We start from the raw sequence: 21,082 nt of genomic DNA, 5'->3' as shown, positions 1-21,082 counted from the left end.
ATTGTATGCTGGGAATGTGTAGGCTGGAGCAAGCTTAAATAATAGTAAATTGTCTCACAGAGGAAAAATAAGCCAGGTTCTCTTCTATAACACTACAGTTGGTTAGTTCTTTATTAAAAGAAAGTTGGGGCATACATTAAAAAATTAGTAAGTGCTTCATTTGGATTTGAATGATTTCTCCCATTTTTCTGGCTACAAATGTTACTGATATTCAGAAAAGAAGACTCATTTATTTAAATTATGATTAGTATTCATACAGTACAACCATGCCAGGGATATTATGCCCAGATTAAGCTGTCAGCAGTACAGGTGACTTTGAATTACACCTTCCCATTAATTTCTTTTAAAAGGCAGCATTTTAAAAAAAACGAACTGCATGTGTTTTTAATTTATATTCGTACCTGTGAACAGATTGTTGTAGCGACAATTTACTAGAAATTAAAACAATTTTGCTGCATAAAGATTCCTTATAAGTAATACACCAATAAACGCAACAACCAGAGGTTCTAAAACCATAGTGAATGTTGGTTTTGGAGTTGGGAGGTCTAGATCCAAATTGCTGTGCACCTATTAACTCACCAATTAGTGTCGTGCACTCAGTTCCCTATCTCTAAAATGGAAATATTGAAGACAAGGTTGTTGCAAAAATGAATGAGATTAAGTTTAAAGGAATTTTTCATAGTTATGAATTTGTTAATTCTGGCCATCTCTACGCAAATGGCTTTAAAGTAAAAACAAACAAAACTGTGACTACAAATTCTGTTCTTGGCTTTAACAACCATTCAGTTCATCATAAAAAACCACTCTTTTGTATTACTTTTGTGTGAAGGACTATTTTGCCAGTTGCTCTTGATCCATAGAAAATGGAATTTAGCTCCATCTTTTTTGTTTTGTATAGGATATTTTTGACAGTGACTGGTACACATCTCGGAACCTTATTGGAGAAGCAGATATCATTGTGATTAAATACTCTGTAAATGACAAGTCTTCATTTCAAGAAGTAAAGGACATTTATGCACCACTGATAAAAAAAGCATTAAACCACTGTTCAATTCCTGTCATAATTTCTGCTGTTGGTGCAAGACAAAACGGTATGTGATGGAGCTCATCTTATAAACAGCTGAGGTATCGTTATGAGACTAAGTGTTGGGTTAATCATGGTGGGGGGAAACGATGCTGTTAGTTCAATCATGATAAGCTTAATGTTTGGTCACAAAGCATTTGTACTGTTGGTTAGATTTGTTTTAGTCAAGAGACTTGTTCCAGAATTGCACTTCTACACGATTGGTAAAGTACTGTACTTAGGTTTGTGTACCCTTTTGCTGTTACTGGGGCTAAGTCAGGTTTGCCAAATTTAGTTGGTTTCAGAATTGCTGCTTTTGATGTGTTTCAGCAGACTCCTGTGCACATTTACTTGAAAGTAAGTCCCACAGTGTTCAGTGGGGCTTATACCTTAGTAAGTGTGATTAAGATTGCAACATTAAAATGCTTATTGACATTGCATATCAGTAATTTGCTTGGAAAATTCTTTACATTGTTAGCATTGTTTGTCAAACATTTGCCTACTCTTTCACAGGATCAGTTCTGTGTGTAACAGGTAACTTCATAACATCATTTCCTTTCCTTAGTATGTATAGACTTTACATACTGTAGGTCAATTCCAGTAGCTAATGGATTCTATTAAAAGGGCATACCCCTGTCACCTTTGCATTCAGAAGTTAAAGTCATGCAGGCTGTATTGTCTGTGCTGAAGGCTGAAGCCACATTGGTACCCGTCAGCTGTGTGGTCTGCTGGGATCCCACAGACTGTGTAGGAGCTTAATTTATTTGAGTGGATCCTGCAGAGTTGCAATTACATTAAAATGATCCAACCATATGGGCAGGGCTGATCAAAAGTGCCTGTCCCATGAAATTGGCATCCTCTCCTGATACTTCTCTGGTTAGAACCGAAAAGATCATTCACTGCCCATGTGGGAGCCACTCATGAAAAAGTTATTTAAAGGGCGCCTGATGTGTTCGACTTGAACTTGGACTGAGGCTTTAATCCCTTTTGAGCTATGAAGCTCTAAATCCCTGCCTATAATTTATCCTACTGCACACGTTTGTTAGGTAAAATTTATGCTCTGGATGATGAAACAATGAATGCCATCTTCTGAAAAATTGGTAAACATGGTAAAAAATGATTTTGCACATTTGATTTCTACAGCGCTCTCTCATGTATGTGAAGATCTGTTCTGAATCTCATCATCCTTAGCTTTTGCATGAGCAGAGTCTATAGTCATAACTTTAGCTGTGCCATTGTATTTCAAGCTTCTAATAGATGAGATACAGATTTGAGCCCTTACTCCTGGAAAGGTTTACTCAGCATGGCTCAGGGTAGTGTTACTTTATATGTCTCCATTTTGGTGTGCCTCCTCATAGGTAATTTTGCTGTGTATCTGCATCATGAGCAATTGAATGATCCAAACATATCTGTGGCAAAATTACCCTGCTCTCAGTGGAAACTGAAGGAGGCCTGTCCAGAGCATTTATTCAAGCAGAGGCAAAGTGGGTAGCATCTTTGAGTGGATATTTCAGGTTGACAGGAAAATTAAAATTTTAACATAATGTATTTATTGTGGCATAGTGACAGGCATATTAGTGTTCCTGCCCCCTAGAATGTTATTTGGGCATTTATGAGCTATGCACTTTTAATTTTAATGATGTTTAATGAATCCTGATGAAGGCATTATTTGTGAGAAATCTGATACAGTGTCAAAAGTGGAAAAAAGTTTTTGTTTCTTCCTTACTTCTGGTACCTTCCAAGCTAATGTGATTATTGGAAAGCAATAGCATCAGAGTAGTCTGTAATTTCTTATTGAGAAGCATTTGCTAAAAAAGTTTTTTCATTATACAATCACTTAATACATTGTCATGTTTTTGTCCATTATATTGTTGTAAGTTGCAGCTACTTTTAAGTGTTGTTTTTTTAAAATATAGTTGCTGCAATGCAGTCCACTGAATTCTTAAACTTTGTTGCATTATGGGTCCCAATACCTTGCAGACCATTTCCATATGGTAGACCATTTGAAATGCTTTTTAATTAAAATTATGATGCCACTGTACTGAATAGCAACATGAAGGAAAAGGGGAAACTTTTCCAGATTAAATTTGTGTAAAAAAAAGGATAACATGTACAAGAATGAAACTGCTTTGTATGATCACACTGTTAATAAACAGTCTATTCCACTTTATCTGAAAACATGCCATCAACTTCAACATAGTTTCTACCATAGTAAGATTGTAATATGAACCAGTTTGATATTCATCATACTTATTATTTAAAATGCTGCAATTTATCCTCATTGATGTAATTCCTGATTCCCAATTGAAATTTCTTTACTGGAATACTTGGGGGCAGTTAACAATAAACGTATAAAAAGATTGTGTTGCATGTTAGCCAAACTCTATGAAGTAAACCTTGACAATCATCCATAGGCCATGAACTTGATGCTGGGTGAAAATGTATCGATGTCTCAAATTTCTCTCTCTCTGCATTTATATATACAGATCTATGTTCTATCAAACTGCATTATACTCCGAAAATACCCATTAAAATTATTGGACCCAAGTTAGTCATGCCCATTAATTTCAGTGGGTCTGCTTTGACTATGCCTACCATTGGATGCAACCTTATATTTGTCAATTTTTGTTATGCTTCTGCAAGGCAGTAAGTTATTTGGAATAACTGATAATCAGAATATAAATGACCCAAGAGAGATTATTTCAGTGTGACTGCACCACTGCTTTTACAGTAAGAACTGTCAGTAGGTAGCAGCCTTCTTTTTCATGAAATATTATCTGATGTGATTCATAGGCAATTTGATATATCCTAGGGATATATCCTACTAGAGATTAAATTTAGGGGGCAAGGAGATCTTGTCTTTTGGAATATCAGTGCCATGTACACTGATGATACAATATAATAATGCACTTAAATATTTTTATTTATAACAGCACAAGTCTGTTTTCTATGGGAACTTTTTTTCCTCCAGTTAACAATGAAAATAATAGATAATGCTGTCTGCAGAGCCTTGTTTACTCTATCTGTGGTACTACTGACACTGCCTAGTAAGGAATGCAGAATTCTTGTGTAATATCATGCTGACTGCAATTTAGAGGAAATTATGGTCTGGCAAATGTCCTTGCAAAGTGTTACAAGCTTTCCTCATTATTTGCCTTATGATTTATAATGGCCTACCATTGAAACTTGTCTTAATTTTTTTGAAACTTTTGATAAATTGAAAAGTGAAGAGAAAATAATAAGACACTTAATTTCATTTTTTTGGGGGGGGGAATACTGTGTCATGCACATTAATCATTTTGGCAAGCCATATTTGCATTTCAGGAGAGATCTTTGTAGAAAACCTTGATGCAACCTTAGCTGTTATACATCAGACAAACCATGAATAACAAGAGCATGGGGTGGTATTCAGTGCTAGTCCTACTCGGAGTAGACCAGTTGAAGTTAATGTACATGACTAGGTTCATTAATTTCAGTGGATCTACGCTGAGTAGGATTTAGTTGAATACAACCCTTGTTCAAAAATAGCTTGCAATAAGAAAAGTAAGATACAATATAATTAACATTAAAATAATTCTTTAATTCTTGTTGGAGTAACTCTGCATTTGCACTTGCATCATTTAAGCTGTTAATAGATTTTAAAATCTTACCTTTTGTTGAATGTGCTATTAATTCCTTAATAGGATTTTGAAGCTACTGAAGAAGAGCCAATATAATTAAAATATTTTGCATAAATAATTTGTTTTCTCAGAAGTTCCCTGCACTTGTCCTTTGTGCATCTCAGACAGAGGGAGCTGTGTTACAGCTTCTGAAGGGATTCAGCTTGCTAAAGAACTTGGAGCTACTTATTTGGAACTGCACAGTCTCAATGATTTCTACATAGGAAAATATTTTGGAGGAGTGGTAAGTAGAAAAGAATCTCAGAATGATCAAATGGTAAGATTTCAAATATCTTTTGAAATTTGGACTACCATTTTTTTGGGACGGATACGGACATTGGCTACTCAGGATCACAGCCCCTGCTCTGACATGAAGTCCACTGGATGACATAGGTCAAATTTTATATATATATATATATATATATATATATATATATATATATATATATATATATATATATGATTCTATATATATATATATATATATATATATATATATATATATATATATGATTCTATATATATATGATTCTATATATATATATATATATATATCTGTTTCGTACACAGTTTATCCCCACAGAGAGACAACATGGTGTAGTTGTTAAAGTGTTGTATTAGGACCAGGGAGAACAGAGTTCAAATCGCCACCCAGCTGTGAAGCTGGGTCACTTACTCCCTCTGAGCCTAATATGCTTCACAAGGTTATTAAGAGGATAAAATGGGAACGGGGAGAATCTTTTATGACACCTTGAGCTCCTTGAAGGAAAGGTGGGGTATAAATGTGGCAACTCATTATGGCAGTTTAAACTTTAGCTTAAAGCTATCAGACAGAGTTGTTGCAAGGATAAATTGTGTAAGTGAAATAAACGGTGTAATTGGAACATTTTGCTCAAGGTACCACAGGAAATCATATTAGGAAGTGGGGGGAAGTGCACTGCCTCTTCTCCGAGCCATTTTTAAGGCCACCTCCTTCATTGTTCAAAGTCCACTATTTTGGAAGGAGAAAGTCTACATGCAATGATTAGTACTTGGAGGAATGGAACTAAATTAAATTGAAATGCAGCAAAAGTGTTGCAGCACTATCGTGAACATGCTTTCTGAAACACAAGTGCCTTTGAGTTCAGTGGGACTTGCTCCTAGTAAGCGAGTATAGTATTACATCCTTAATCTGGATGCATTTTCAGTTTTGTACAGTTGCAGTATGTAAGAAGTACTCCTAGCTGGGGCAACGCTGCTGCTGATTAGTATGGACAGGGCAGCAGAAGCACTGGGTTGGTGGGGGCATTCAGGGGTGTACATAAGGGTTGGCTGGGTTGGCCCCTACCAAAGCGCAAGCCCATGAGGGCACAAAAATGGCAGTACTTGGAGTGGCTCAAAGCCCATCCGTGGTCTCCTTGGGCTGCTCCTCTGCTTTTCTGAGTGGCTGGGCAAGGCCTGCAGGCTCCTCTGGGTGCCTTTGTGATGGAATCCAGTCGCTTGCTGGGGGGCCTTCCCCAGTGGGTGGTGGCGCTATTAGAAGTGTGAGGGCTCAGGTGGAAGAAAGAAAGAGGGAGGGTGAGAGTTGCAGGAGGAGGAAAAAGAAAGGGAGGGTGGATGGAGGCGGAAGGGAATGCAGCAACCAGAGGGAGGGAGGAAACCAGGCAGATGGACCGATGGAGGGGAGGTGGAGCAGAGCAGACCCAACTCCAGGAGGAAATAACTGGCAGAGTGCAATAGGTGATGAAAAGCAAAGTTTTTTTAATTTTGGGTCCATGGTCTCTCCTGGCTTCAGAGGCACCAATATATCTCCTTGCCATGGGTGCAAGCGATAGGGGAATGGCGCCGATACAGCTCCTTGCCAAGGTCACAAGGGAGCCTAGGTACACCTCTGGTAGCAGTGGGCCTAAGTACATGTGCCTCTGTGCGTGGCATTGCAAGCCTGATGCTCTCACACCACCAACCTGTCCTTCCTCATCCCAGTCTTGGCAAACAGCAGCTTTGAGGGTGGTACAGTGGCAATTCCCTCACATGCCACAACTGGTTTAAAAACGATTTAGGCTGCAGTTATATGCACATTTTCCTGGTAATTAATCTCACAAAAGGCTTTCTTCTGAGTAGACATGCAGAGGATTGGGCTGTAAATTTAAAAGGTCTCTAAAGTGGGTTCCGGTTTCCGCCTGCAGGAATGGCGGACCTGTTTTCCATCTCTCTGACCTTCGTGAGGAATTTGGCGGTTGCTAGGGGAGTAAATGGCAACCCCCTACCCTCTCCGGGGGTTACGGAGAGGGGCCGCTGGCCCGCGATGCCCCCAGACCCACTCCGACTGTTTTTGGAGTGGGGGGAGCTTGGGCTGAGCACTTACGACGGCCAGGACTCCCGGACGCTAATCTGCATGGCGGGGATTTCCATGGTTAAAGAAGATAATTAGGCTTAAATCTATGGACATACTTCAGAAGGAGGGGAAGAAGCGCTGTTTACTGCTGAGAATTTTATGCTGCTGAGCGAGAGGAGTCAAAGAATGTACGGCATCTGGAAGAAGGATTGATGGGGACGGAGCGATAAGGGAAGCAAGTTTTTATTTTTTCTTCATATTGTTGCCTCGTATCTTCCCGGACGCGATGTCCTGGCTTGTTTGGAGTGAAAGAGAAGCAAAAGACTGTGTGAGTTGAACTCTATAGCTGTTGTTACTGAGCATATTTCTTAAAGATGTGAAGTTGCCGATGAGAAAAGCCCCCCCCTAGTCAGACGGAAGGAGTTCTGGACGCGTTCGGAGGATTTATGAGCTGTGACGCACTTTAAATTGGAGCAGCGACCTGAAGCTAAGTTCAGCTATAGGGCAAGGAGATCCATTAATTTACCAAGAGTTCATGGTTGGATGTTTGGGTCTCCTGCCTGAAAAAGCTGTAAATTCTATAAAGATAAATAAATCGTAAATCTTCATGGTTATGAGAGAAAATGAAAGTGATTTGAGCCTTTTAAGATGGCGCTGCTACTCCGTCGCAACAGGGAGCTCCACTAAGAAGATTTATGGGGAGGCTGGACTGATTAACTCACACAGGAGAAAGAACATCTGTGAAACTTCGTTTGACATTTATCTCAGCAGCTGGAACAATCGGATGAAAGTGGAAAACATCTAGGTGACTGTAAGGGGAAGATTTGGAATATTATGAGCTTGGAGGACGATTTGAACTTTAGAAATAAGACGGCAGTGGACAGTTGCGAGGAATTCCCAATTTCTTGAAGCATGGGAACCCAAAAATAAATTATTTAGATGATTTGGCATAACATTCGGTTTGATTGATATATATATGTGTATAATTTGAAATATTGAAATGTGATATAATTGGTTTTAATTGGAAAATTAATAAAAATATTTTTTAAAAAAAATAAAAATAAAAGGTCTCTAAAGTGATAAATAGATCATTTCAGTTCATTAATTACATTAGCCATTGGCTAGCCATATCAGGTTTTTTTTAAAGAAATGGTTTGAATGGATACGGATTACACCCAAAGTCATAGAGCAAATGACATTCTCAAATGAATCACTGTCTTGAAAACAGTAGCAATAGATTCCAAATTATTTATGGGAAACAAAATTTAGTGCCATTAATGGATTTGCCAATCTTAATTGTGTATTGGAAGTGAGCCTGTTTTAGGATTTCTGCAGCTTGGTTTGCAGTCAGTAGGCACTTTAGTTTGTCTGTTGAATCAGCTACTTTAAAAATGAACTTCAATGGACGTTAGGTTTCTTCCATGGAAAACAGGGTAGTAATGTGAGGGAGCTAATTGAATACATATTATGTAGATTTGTTATTGTTTTTAAATTAACATCTGTGGGAGCTGTCCTCATTTGCTTGGCTTTGCCTACTGAATTTATTCTATAAGCACTTTGGGCATGGTGTTCCTTCCTTGTACTAATTTCTGTTAGTGTTATTTTGAAGCAGGAATGATAAAGGCTAATCTTTTAAAGATTTGTTGGTATAATAAACAATACCTCACTTCATCAAGTTTGGATGGTTTTCATGCTCTTCCTTCAGAGAGGCTTAAGAGGCCCCCATTGCTGTACCAAGGAGACCCAGTGCGCAATGCAGCATCTAGCAGACCTGTGGCAAGGAGCTCATAAGCATAGGAACTGGCATGTACCTGTGAGCTCTAGTCTAGAGTCTACTTCCATACAGAGAAGGCCAGCTCTGCAGCCTGTCCAGTGTATGCAGAGCTATGGATTAGATTGTGTTCTTTCTTAGCTGCTAAGTTTGTATCAAAAATTACTTCTTTACTTGCAAGTACCGTAAATGCCTCGGTGGTTTGGTCTTGGGCGGGATCCAGAATAGTCCTCTCTTGCATTGGGCACCCTATACATCCTTTACATAAAAGACCTTCCTACAAAACATTTTCAAAGAATGTTTAAAATTTCAAAGAGGAGGAGGCTTACTGCATTCCCACTGGCAGGGAATTCCATAATAGACCTAGAGCAGGCATCCCCAAACTGCGGCCCTCCAGATGTTTTGGCCTACAACTCCCATGATCCCTAGCTAACAGGACCAGTGGTCAGGGATGATGGGAATTGTAGTCCAAAACATCTGGAGGGCCGAAGTTTGGGGGTGCCTGACCTAGAGGCTGCTGGAAGAAATGTCCTGTTTCTTGTACTCGGTTGATGAGGCTAATTTAATGGGAGAAAGGGTAAAAACCACACGGAGATTTGGACTCTTGGTCAGTTCTGAAACATCCAAACTCCCTGCCACTAACATAAAAACTATAGGAGTCATCCTTTCTACTTTGCTTAATATCTTCTAAACGTTCAGTGCTCCTGCTTTTGTATGAAATTGTATTTGTACATAAGAAATTTGTTATCTTTCAAGTTGATTAAAGTGTCCAATCAGCATTTAACCATAATTGATCTGCTACGGCTTCTTAAATAAATCTAATAAGGTTAAGTAAATATATATATGTGTGTGTGTATTTTATTTTAGCTGGAATATTTTATGATACAAAGCTTGAATCAGAAATCTTCTGAAAAAATGAAGAAAAGGAAAAAGAACCATAAGTGCCATGGAGTTAAGCCACCTCAACTTGATCAGCCAGGTATACTTTCCAACAGAGCACATCTAAGTGGCAGGAGACGGAGGGAGAATTTATCAATTTCAAAGCCCTGCTGGCCTGTGCTGTCAGGGGTGGGGGGTGGGGGTGTCTTCTTTTTATGGTTCTTTTGAGTGTGTTTTTGACAAACCCTCTCATTTCAATGGAAGAGAAATTAACACAATAGCTCTATACTTGTGTAGTTGTTTATGGGTCTGATCCTAGGGGGATGGAGGGCTCTGGGAGACTATAGGCTGCCCTATCCCTGGAATGCCCTGTTTTGGGACTAACTCCTGGCAGACTTGCTGCAGCAGAGGGGCTTCAGGGCCTAGAGGAAAGTATGAACTACAACAAATAATTATAGTACTGGTGCCATTATCTGAATAGATGCTAGCTGTAAGTTCTCTGGCACCTAACAGCTTTCGTTATTCACTCTCCACTGGTATTATTTTCCACCCCACCCCACCATCCTCTACTGGCCAGATGGCAAAAGGGCCCTGGTCCATAATAAGGAATTGGGTGAGTTTATTGAACTCTGATTACGTTAAGTGCATGGCTGCCATCAAAAATGCTGTGCACCTCCTCAGACTCCTCTGGCATCTAGTACAATTTACCCTGACATCAGAATGTTCTGCATTTTTTTCACTATTATAAGCAGTTGCTGGTGATGTTCAGTATAAAACGTAGTTTGGCCTTTGTGAGTATGCAGCCTTCTATCCTCACAATCCTTTGGCTATATCGTTTAAAACTACTGCAATTCAAGCAATTCTCCAATGATTAATTTCAGAAACATCTAATTTTTTTAGTAAATGTTTTTACAATTTTTATTAACCTGAGAAGTTAGAGGAATTGTACTTCCTTTGATGGCCAAAGTGTAGTAAAGAAAAATGTATTTAGGGCAGTTAGGAAAACACTGTAATGTCCTCATTTAATCCAGTCCCAGGGAATAAAAATGCTTTTGTTTGCATTGTGCCTAGTGCAAATTTGGAGTTACAAACAGTTTATTCATGATTTCTATTTTTTTGGTTTTGTTTTAGAAAAAATGCCAATCTTAAAAGGTGAAGCCTCGCATTACGACTCTGATTTACATAACCTGCTGTTCTGTTGCCAGTGTGCAGATGTGGTGTTTTATTCTGAAGACTTGAAGGAAGTAGCAGAAGCTCACAGGATTGTTCTGTGCTCTGTTAGCCATGTGTTCATGTTACTCTTCAATGTGAAGAGTCCAGCAGACATTCAGGATTCCTCCATCATTCGAACTGCCCAGACCCTCTTTGCAGCAAAGCGGCAAGCTGTGCTTCCTGTTTTAAACCACAACTCATCATGCAATTCACCAGTAAGAGTCATTGTTAAAGACTCTTTCTTCTGTTCTTGTTTGTCAGACATTCTGCACTTCATTTACTCAGGTATCCTGTCAGAATGGTTCTGGCTGTTTTTTGTCTTTTAGCAAGAAAGAGCTAACCTACTGCAATGGGGCTGCATACCATCTCGCTAGAGGCCTAGTTCTCGTTGTTGTAATAAATCTGCACCTGAACTTAACCACTTCAGACTTGAAGTAGATGCATACAGATTACTAGCCTGTCAGGGAGTCGACTACCTGAAAACTTTTCTTCAGAAAATGTCTGGTGTTCTTTATGTAGGGATTTTTTTTTAAATGAAGGAGATTTCAGTGGGAAGTGTAAATGTTGCCAGAACTTTTGTTTACACAATTTGAGTTGGTTGAGCACCAGACTATCCCATTCTCATCCTCTTTGTTGTTTTCTGATTATTACATATTTTAAGAACTTTTGCTGAATAGTGGTGATGGAGGAAAAGATGATAGACTTTGGCACTTGGTTCCTCTACTAAGGAGGTGCAATGAAGCAATCCACCAAGCTATTGTAGTCAATAGCCTTTGAAGGAGGAAATAAACAAACAAAATGGAAATAGTGCAATGCCACTCTTTGGTGGATTGTACCCAATTTTACTGCCCTAAGATTCTTTAAACTTAGGGTGCTCCTGTCTACACATGGAGTTCTTTCTCTTGAAAGGACTGTTCCTTTCAGTGTGTTTGAGGACAACTCCAGTCACATGCCTATTGGGTTTATTGCACTAGGTGGGGATGCTATATTGTCCAGGAAATCTGTTTATGCATCAAAACACATGCAGAGCTCTGAATCTGGGTGTCATGTCTTAACATATATTTTCTTCCAAGTCTGATGCTGAAATGTTGTTGTTGTGTATGTGTGCATTGAAGGGTGCAACTTCACAACCTTTGCAAGGCCAGTTCAAGGGCAAACAGATGTCTCCTCTCCAATTCTATTTATTTCTTTGCATTGCATACTTTTATTTAAAAGTCAGGAACTGCGGAGGTAGTTTTGTCACTTTTTGTTATTCACACCATAGGGGTGTCTTATTAGTGTCAATGACACCCACATTACTAACACCAAGCACAATAACAGTGACTTTGCTATTCAGGCATGTGGAGAGGCGAAAATTTCCTTTTCCCAGGTACCAAATATAGTTCATTCAGTGATATAAAATGCAGTGTCCCTGCGACAGAAATGCCACCCCCTGAGAAGATGATTGGGTTGTGTGCAGCGCATGTTGGTAATAACTGCATTTCTGGTGCTAAAAAGCTGATAGTCTGAGAGGAGCCATAGCCTAGAAGTATTGTTTGTCTCATCTCCACAGGTGCTTTCCAATGGGAACTATTAGAAGAACATATCAAAAAGAAGCTGAAGGATCTTGGGAACGTTGAGCTTGTTCTTGAGAGAGTAAAATGTATCTTGAAAATTCCAGGAAAGGTAAGCCACATTTTTTTTTTATCTTTCAGTTGCACTTATTGGATTGCAAAAAGGACCAGATGGAGTGGTTTGGATCCCTTAGATACAAGATTTATCAATGAAGGTTGTTAAGTCCAAATGACTCACCATTAAGTTCAGTATTAGTTAGGCTATAGAAATAAGGGAAGAGGGTGAATTCAACAACTGGAAAGATTATAAACTTTTTTAATACGTAGATTTAATAACTCACCGGGTGATGATGACAGAGTATTCAAAATGATCCTTATTAAACAATTATTTCTTAATTAATATTCTTCCTATCAATAAAAGAGTTTAAAATGCAGCTATGGGAAGCTTAAATGCTAACAACCGTGAGGTTTCAAAGGGGAAAATATTTGGTTCATATAAGGGAGCATTACTTAATTTTGTTTATGAATGCTGATGCAGAAGCAGGCCTGCCATCACACTAGGTGAAGTAGCTGTCTCAGGCTGCCAGCTTTTGGATACCTTTAAGAGCTGTTGGTTAAACCACTGAGCCCTAGGGCTTGCTGATCAGCATGTCGGCAGTTCGAATCCCCACGACGGGGTGAGCTCTTATTGCTCAGTCCCAGCTCCTGCCAACCTAACCGTTCGAAAGCACATCAAAGTGCAAGTAGATAAATAGGTACCTCTCCGGCGGGAAGGTAAATGGAATTTCCATGTGCTGTTCTGTTTTGCCAGAAGCAGCTTAGTCATGCTGGCCACATGACCTGGAAGCTGTACGCCGGCTCCCTCGGCCAATAATGCGAGATGAGCTCCGCAACCCCAGAGTCGGTCACCACTGGACCTAATGGTCAGGGGTCCCTTTACCTTTAAGAGAGACATACTCATCTGACCCAAGGCTGGGACACAATGTGCAAGGGTGGTCTTTTACACAACTCCTGTTTATTTCAACAAGATAAGTGCAGGATAACCTTGTCAGGGATTGTGCTCCATGGTCAGAAACAAAGTGTCATGTTCAGGATTCCGTGTATGCGTAGGAGAATGTTACATTTCTCCCCCCTTGATCTTCCCAATGTTAAGTGTCTAGCTAGAGGAACATCTCAAAAGGTGAGGGGCTAGAGTCTGCTACTGGAGGGAAAATATTGATTACAGTACTACCCTGTGCCAGAATTATGGCCTGTGGGACGCTATATGCATCCGGGGGAGGGGCGAGCTTACAATGGCATGATACATATTTAGAGTGAGAACCATTGTGAGATGCCTATTTATGGTAGTAGAAATAAAAATGGAGGAAGAGCTTTTGAAAGTGTGCAACAGATGTTGCTGATCAGTTGTGAACAACGTGAAAAAACAGGCTCAGTGGTTTCATATTGTTTGCTACAAAAGCAGGAACAAAGGTAGGCACTTAAAAAGCATTGTCACTCATATGTTCTCCTGTCTTTTCCTTTTTCAGGTTAACAGCTCAAGAAATTGCAGGTCATATTTGTCAAAAAGGCCCCTGCAGTTATGTAACAGCTCTCTCAGGCTCTTCTTTAACACAACTGTGTTAGCTGATGTCATGTTCAAAATACAAGGTATTAAACTTATCTCATTTGTTTTCCCACCTTTGCCCTTTAAGTAGTCAAACAATGATAAAATACCTCCTGGTGATAAATTGAATAACTTTTGCAATAAAAACAAGTAGCATCATCAATATGCTTTCATTATCTAGAATATAAGGGAGAATTCAATATGTAAGAGCATATCATAAGAAGAGCCTGCTGGATCAGGCCAATGGCCCATCTAGTCCAGCATTCTGTTCCCACAGTGACCAACTAGATGCCTGTGAAAAACTTTCAAGCAGGATTCGAGCACAAGAGCACTCTTCCCTCCTGTGGTTTCCAGCAATATTTATTATAGTGTTGCGAAAATGTTGCAAAGCCGGATATATGATAGGAGAGGAGGGAATCTCATTTGATATTTGATTATATTGCAAAATCCCAATTATGGCAGTGCCATAATCACAAAAGAGTTTCAAAGCTTCCAGGTCTCCCAGAACTTTTCAGCAGGCTAGATGGTAAATGGGAAGGAGGAAACTTTTTTTTTTAGCTGATATTAAAGTCATGGAGCCTGTACAGTTGAACCACAGTTGTCAAATGTAATCTGTTCTGGAAGACCTTTTGACTTCCAAAACATTCGACAATCAAGGTGCAATTGCCGGTTGGCAAAATCCATTGAAAAAAATGGAGAAACACACCTTGGAAGCCATTCGACTTCTGAGGCGCATTAAAAAAACGGAAGCATTCACTTCCAGGTTGTTGGAGTTTGAAAGCCGAAACATTCGACTTCTGAAGCGTTTGACAACCAAGGCTCCACTGTATCTTAGTCTCAAAACAATGGGGAAGGAGGTAGTATGTATGAGAATGGTTAGAGGCTATGTAGATTGCACCAAGGCCAGCTGGGGAAAATAATCATAAATGTGGCTGATTCCTGATCTCTCAAAACTCAAGAATTGTCTGTTATACAGGTCTGTCTCCAACCTAGGCAAAACACACAGGTTCCTTAGTAGGTGGAAACCAGGACGCAGGCCTTTTATAGCTTCTGGGGTTGACCAGGCATCCTATGTACTATTGCACACCTCCTCCCTGAGCTAGCAAGCCCCACCTGGACTGTGGGTCCTTGCCTGTCTTCCCTCAGAACTGACAGCTGTAAGTTCTGGAATCCTAAGATCAGGGGTGGTACATCCTATTTTGCCACTTAAGGCAAAACAGGAAGTGCCATACCATACTGTTCTGCCACACCACCAGTGGGACACTCACCACCACTTAGCCACCTGCCGGTGGCACTGCAGCTGTACCGCCAGTTGTGTCACCTCCGCTGCTTGTGGAGAAGCAGTGCTGGCATTGGTCTGTGAAAGAGCTTGCAATATTTCTCTCAAATCTCAATAGATATTTTGCTCTCCTAGACCTCTTGCAAGACTTTTCTGAGATCTCGCAAGATTTTGCAGGAAATCAGCAGGAAATCAACACCTATCCTGGCGCCACTTCTCGGCCAGGATGCAGGCCTTATATTAGTGAAGGTGAGAGTCATATAGCACCTAAATAAAGGTAAAGGGACCCCTGACCATTAGGTCCAGTCGTGGACGACTCTGGGGTTGTGGCGCTTTTCTTGCTTTACTGGCTGAGGGAGCCGGCGTACAGCTTCCGGGTCATGTGGCCAGCATGACTAAGCCACTTCTGGCGAACCAAAGCAGCGCACGGAAACACCATTTACCTTCCTGCCGGAGCGGTACCTATTTATCTACTTGCACTTTGACATGCTTTCGAATTGCTAGGTTGGCAGGAGCAGGGACCGAACAACGGGAGCTCACTCCGTCACGGGGATTCGAACCGCCGACCTTCTGATCGGCAAGCCCTAGGCTCTGTGGTTTAACCCACAGCGTCATGTTAATATCTGCTAGTGCCTCCTCCCCCTTTCCATCGTAAGACTGTGACCAGATGCAAACTCCATGTTTTCAACAGCAACCAAACAATAAAAAAGAAATCCCCCACCATGTCCCCATGTTGCTCTGTTTAGCTTGATGAACAGTTCTGTAGAACTCAAAAACTTGCAATTCTAACTTGTGCTATTTTGGTTGGCCTATTAAAGGTATTGGCCTAATTTTCTTATACGCCAGCACAGCTGCCTTTGCAGATGATACTAGCATTTCTTCATTTTTGCCTTGCCAGTCATGGACCTTTATTTGCTGTCCTGTGTACTATTAACAGTGCCTAATCTCATTGACTTCAGTGGGATTTAAGCAGGATTTTGTACAGAATTGCAACCCTTAGCTACTTCTACGCCTATACATAGACAGGAGTAGTGGCAAGAACCAGAAGAATCTTTATTTGGATCAGCCACTAGCCATAGCAATAAAATAAAATAAAATAATGTATGTACTGAGGAAAGAGGTAAAAACTTAACTATACCAAATACATTTTGGAGGTTTACATCAACAATCAAATAATAGATCTTATTCTAATTGCCTCCGTTAAAAACCTTGCAGTTTTTGCTGCAAGTAGTGGCAAGTATTTTTGATCAACTTCAAACTTCTGCTTCCGCAAGAATAAAGAGTTGTTTAATTATTTTGCTTTCAGCTTTGAAAAGCCACAGCCAAGTCTGAATCTCTATGAACTAGGCACATGCGTACAAGGGAATTCTTTTCTAGATGCCGCCTTCAGTATGCAGAGAAAACAAACAGTCCTTTGAAAGGAGAACAAAATACAAATGCACAGCTTGGTGAGACAGACAGCTCAGTTCTAAGGGCTACTCTTTGGACAATTCTTGTAGGAAGTTGAGGGAACAATAGGTTTCATTGCTTGTCTCAAACAAATGCCACAGAGGAATATATTCATATTAACAAGAGTGCAACCATCTATTACAAGCAGAACACAGTGATAATGAATTTGTAGTTTTTAAAGTGTTTCGTCTTTAGAGCTAAAAACACCTAATTTAAGAATGTACTGCACAAAAGAGTGCAGTTGTGTTTACCAGATTGTGTCCAGATTTTTGTCAGGACACAGAGATCAGTCCCTGAGACTTTTTAATTCCAGTAATAATAGGAGTACCTCTGAGGATGTGAAAAATGCTATTCCTTCCTTACTGAAGGATCCCAGGGATTAAACCAGTAGTTCCAAGTCATAGAGCATGGCACTAAGACAGTTTTGAGCCTGCAACAGTTATTTAAAAAAAAATCAGCCTCTGATTGTGCATTTTAAATACTTAAGTCCTCGTATGTGAAATGTTGGAGCCATTTAGACGTTTTTCTGTTGCAGAGCAAATGTCAGTTTGCTCCTATCAGTGCTTTTTCCAAAGAATTATCGGTAAACCCTATTCAGGCATTTTATTCAAAACTGAATTGATCATGTGAGGAAAGAGTGGGGCTGCAGCAAACAAGAACATAACTCTGCCCCTGATACCAGTGCTGAGTAGCCCTGCTCTCAGGCACCTCTGTGTACAGGACGCACATCGGCTGGGTGGGAAACTTTCCTCAAATAACTGAGTGCACAAAGCCTTCTATACTATATGGAACCCTGAATAGTTAGGGTTTTAGATGATGTGGAAACCTCCTTGCAGATGTTTGCATTATACACATGGATGCCATATTTACAGATCACAAAGTTTCAATGGGCAGCATTAATAGAAGCGCGCGCGCGCGCACACACACACACACACACACACACACAGAGTCTTTTTCTTTGCTGGTGCAATAAATTATGGAATTTGGGTTCAGGCCAGTGTGCCATCTAATTTTAAGCACATTTACTCAAAACTAAAACCTACTGAATTAAATTGGACTGATTCCCGCAGTAAATGTGTAGAGGATTGTAAACTTATGTGTACTGAAGGCAACCAGAGTAGATCCAGATACCAAATGTTTCATCCTAAATGGTCAGTGGATTGAGATCCCATTAAATGAAGGCATCACTATAAGTCTTGTCACTTTATATTGTTTTATATTGTAAAATTTGTTAACCATGGCAGATTTTTCCTGAAACACCAGTGTTCAATAATTTAAGAAAACATCGCTCTTAAATTAGGGGTGAGAAACTGTGGCCCTTTGTGTGTTGTTATACTTGTAACTGTCATCAACTTTGTAGTCCAATGGCATCTGGAGTGCCACAGTTTCCGCATCCCTAACTTAAGTATATATCAGCATAAAAATGTTGAAATCATTGTCTTGGTTTTCTTTCTCTCCCCCACCAGGTGCTACAGTGCCAGCTCACAGAGCAGTCCTCGTGGCTCGCTGTGAGGTAATGGCGGCTATGTTCAACGGCAACTATGCAGAATCTAATAGTTTTCTGGTTCCAGTTTATGGGATTTCCAAAGACACTTTCTTGTCCTTTCTAGAGTATCTGTATACGGACTCCTGTTGTCCAGGTAAACAAATATTTAAGCTTTTTCTGTATATTCATATACTTCTGGTGCTCTGGTTGCTCCTTCATTGGTGAAAGAAGAGGGAAGAGAAGTAGATGCCATCATATCAAAAAGAAAAATAACTACCAGACTTTTAGAGGACATCTGAAGGCAGCCCTGTTTAGGGAAGTTTTTAATCTTTAGGAAATTAGTGTATTCTAATATTTCTGTTGGAAGCCGCCCAGAGTGGCTGGGGAAACCCAGCCAGATAGGCGAGGTATAAATAATTTATTATTATTATTATATCATTTTTCTTTTACGGCTGAGCAAGGCTGCAATCCTGTGCAGACTTCGCTGGTAATACCATATTTTTCCATGTATAAGACGCCCCCATGTATAAGATGCACCCTATTTTTTAGGACTCCAAATTAAGAAAACACCCCTCAGCACTACCCGTGTATAAGACGCACCCCAATTTTAAACCTTTTGTTGTTGTTGTTAAAAGAACCTAGTCTTATACATGGAAAAATACAGTAAAATTCCATTTAACACCATGGAATTTACTTCCAAGTTTACTTGCATATGATTGTTCTGCACAGCTGATCGTGAGTATATTTATTAAGAACTAAGTGGACTTGCTACTGAGTACATTTTGCATAGTGTTGTGCCTTTTGAATTTTCTGGTTCTTAACCTTGGATTTTTTGATATTGGGTAAAAATATTTCTGGGCGTTCCTGCATTACCTTTTAAAGGCTCAGTTCAGGCCAGCTTCAATATGAGTGACTCCTAGTGCTACTCAGTCACTGCTCTTTTGTTGGAAGCTACAGGCAGAATCATAATTGACTTTTCGCACTCTCAGGAGTATGATGCTTTTTCTATTATCCCTCCATGTTTTGTCCACAACAGTGTGGTGTAGTTGCTGTATATGGGAACAGTTTAACCTTAGTGTACATTTACTTTGTGGTGGACACCTTTTTATGATCTTCCTTATTTATTTATTTTATCAGTATTTTAATTATTAGTAAAATGTTTTTTCTAGCCCAGAGAGAGAGAGAGAGAGCGGTTTAGCATCATTATCACCAAAATGCTATAATGTTAATCTATTATGGTGATGTAATACTATAATATAATAATGTTAAATATTTTTTAAAGCTTTCTCATCATTTTATCGACATGGTTAATGGCGGTGTGACCAGAAAGGGGTAGGGATTGTTTAATCATTAAAAAACCACCATAGACTTACAGTACCATGCCTCCCTTTCATTTTTTAAAAATACAGTCAGAAAAGTGTTCTAGTGATAATTAAGAGATTGATGTTTTTAAAAAGAAATGGGCCATAAAATGGCACTCACTGCAAATTTTATAATAAATGCCTGCTGAGCTGTGATAGGTCCTCTTTCTTAGTATGTCACTGTCCACATTTTTTTTAAAAAAAACTTTTAAAAAGGCAGAATGGTAATGCAAAAGGCATTTATTTTCACCTGGAGAGATTGCGCTGCTCTTCTGTTCCTCTGAAAAAAAAGACTTTCTGTGGTCTGAGAAAAGACAAAAGAACCACAGAGAAATACAATATAGCAATAATTGAATGATGTCATCATGTTGGAAGACTTTTAAAAAGTGAATGATTGTAAAATCTGTACCCCCAAAACAAATAGACAACAAAGTACACCGTTCAGATTTTTTTTGGCTCAGACCTAATGAAAACAAGTAAGACTAAAAGGCTGGAAAAAAACCACCTACAACATAGAACAGGCATCCCCAAACTGCGGCCCTCCAGATGTTTTGGCCTACAACTCCCATGATCCCTAGCTAGCAGGACCAGTGATCGGGGAAGATGGGAATTGTAGTCCAAAACATCTGGAGGGCCGAAGTTTGGGGATGCCTGACATAGAATATAGAAAACTACACTTCAAAATCTCCAGATTTCTCAAACCACTAATATCCATGTGTCTCACTGTGAGAGGAATACCCAACCTGCAAATTTCTACCCAGCATTGTGCAAGTAGAAATTTGCGGGTTGATAATTTATATCCAATCAATATGTGACATATGCCACCCACACCTTTATTTGTTACTCAGGGAATTTCCTCTACCCACACTGCCCCATTCCCAGCTAAATCATTCCTCTCTTCAGATCTCATTAAACAGTTGTTTACCAGACACACCCAGCTGTGTACTCAGTCTCCCTGACCCCATTTTAAAGAGACAGCAGACTAGCAAAAGATCTCCTTTTTGTGTGTGTCAGAATCAACACTGAAGTTGAGTTTGTACTAACTTCTATAAATTAACTTTTAATAATATTAATAATGGTTAAGGTATGTTCTCATAAAAAAAACCCTCAAAAGAAATGTTTCAGGTTGGTTTCTTGTTAAATATAAAGGGCGTGTTAATGTGAATATTTTATGGTATGACCTTGAAAACTACTGGATGTTGATTTGATAACTGTGTTGTAGATTGCAGTGGCAATCCCTAAAATTATATATGAGTTTCCCCAAGGGGGAAAGAAACAGCATGTTAAAAGAAAGAAATCACGTCTCTCTTTTTATTCCTTTCACCCTCTTTTCTTTAGTTTCTTTCTGCCATTTGAGGAAGCAGGCACTAAAATATTCTGAAACTACAGCTATGCTGCTGTCTGTGTGTGTCACAGGGTTTCCCAGTTGGCAGCTACAGGAAAAGAAAGGACC

At 39.6% G+C, this 21,082-nt stretch overlaps 1 protein-coding gene across 2 annotated transcripts in view; it reads left to right on the top strand.

Moving 5' to 3' along the window:
- RHOBTB3 (Rho related BTB domain containing 3) overlaps positions 1-21,082 on the top strand; it is a 32,874-nt gene that overhangs the window by 4,611 nt on the left and 7,181 nt on the right. The window contains exons 3-10 of one of the 2 annotated variants that reach the window (XM_088652930.1): positions 899-1,091; positions 4,815-4,966; positions 9,675-9,786; positions 10,818-11,183; positions 12,451-12,563; positions 13,978-14,098; positions 15,469-15,582; positions 18,249-18,422. In XM_088652930.1, the coding sequence (XP_088509056.1) occupies positions 899-1,091; positions 4,815-4,966; positions 9,675-9,786; positions 10,818-11,183; positions 12,451-12,563; positions 13,978-14,098; positions 15,469-15,582; positions 18,249-18,422 (1,345 nt within the window). The remainder of the gene's footprint in view (positions 1-898; positions 1,092-4,814; positions 4,967-9,674; positions 9,787-10,817; positions 11,184-12,450; positions 12,564-13,977; positions 14,099-15,468; positions 15,583-18,248; positions 18,423-21,082) is intronic. The other variant, XM_035100128.3, reaches the window with a different exon arrangement.

This window comes from Zootoca vivipara, chromosome 10, assembly GCF_965207765.1.
Source record: "Zootoca vivipara chromosome 10, rZooViv2.hap1.1, whole genome shotgun sequence".
In the NCBI taxonomy this organism is placed as follows: Eukaryota; Metazoa; Chordata; class Lepidosauria; order Squamata; family Lacertidae; genus Zootoca; species Zootoca vivipara.
This window is presented reverse-complemented; position numbering and strand designations above follow the sequence as displayed.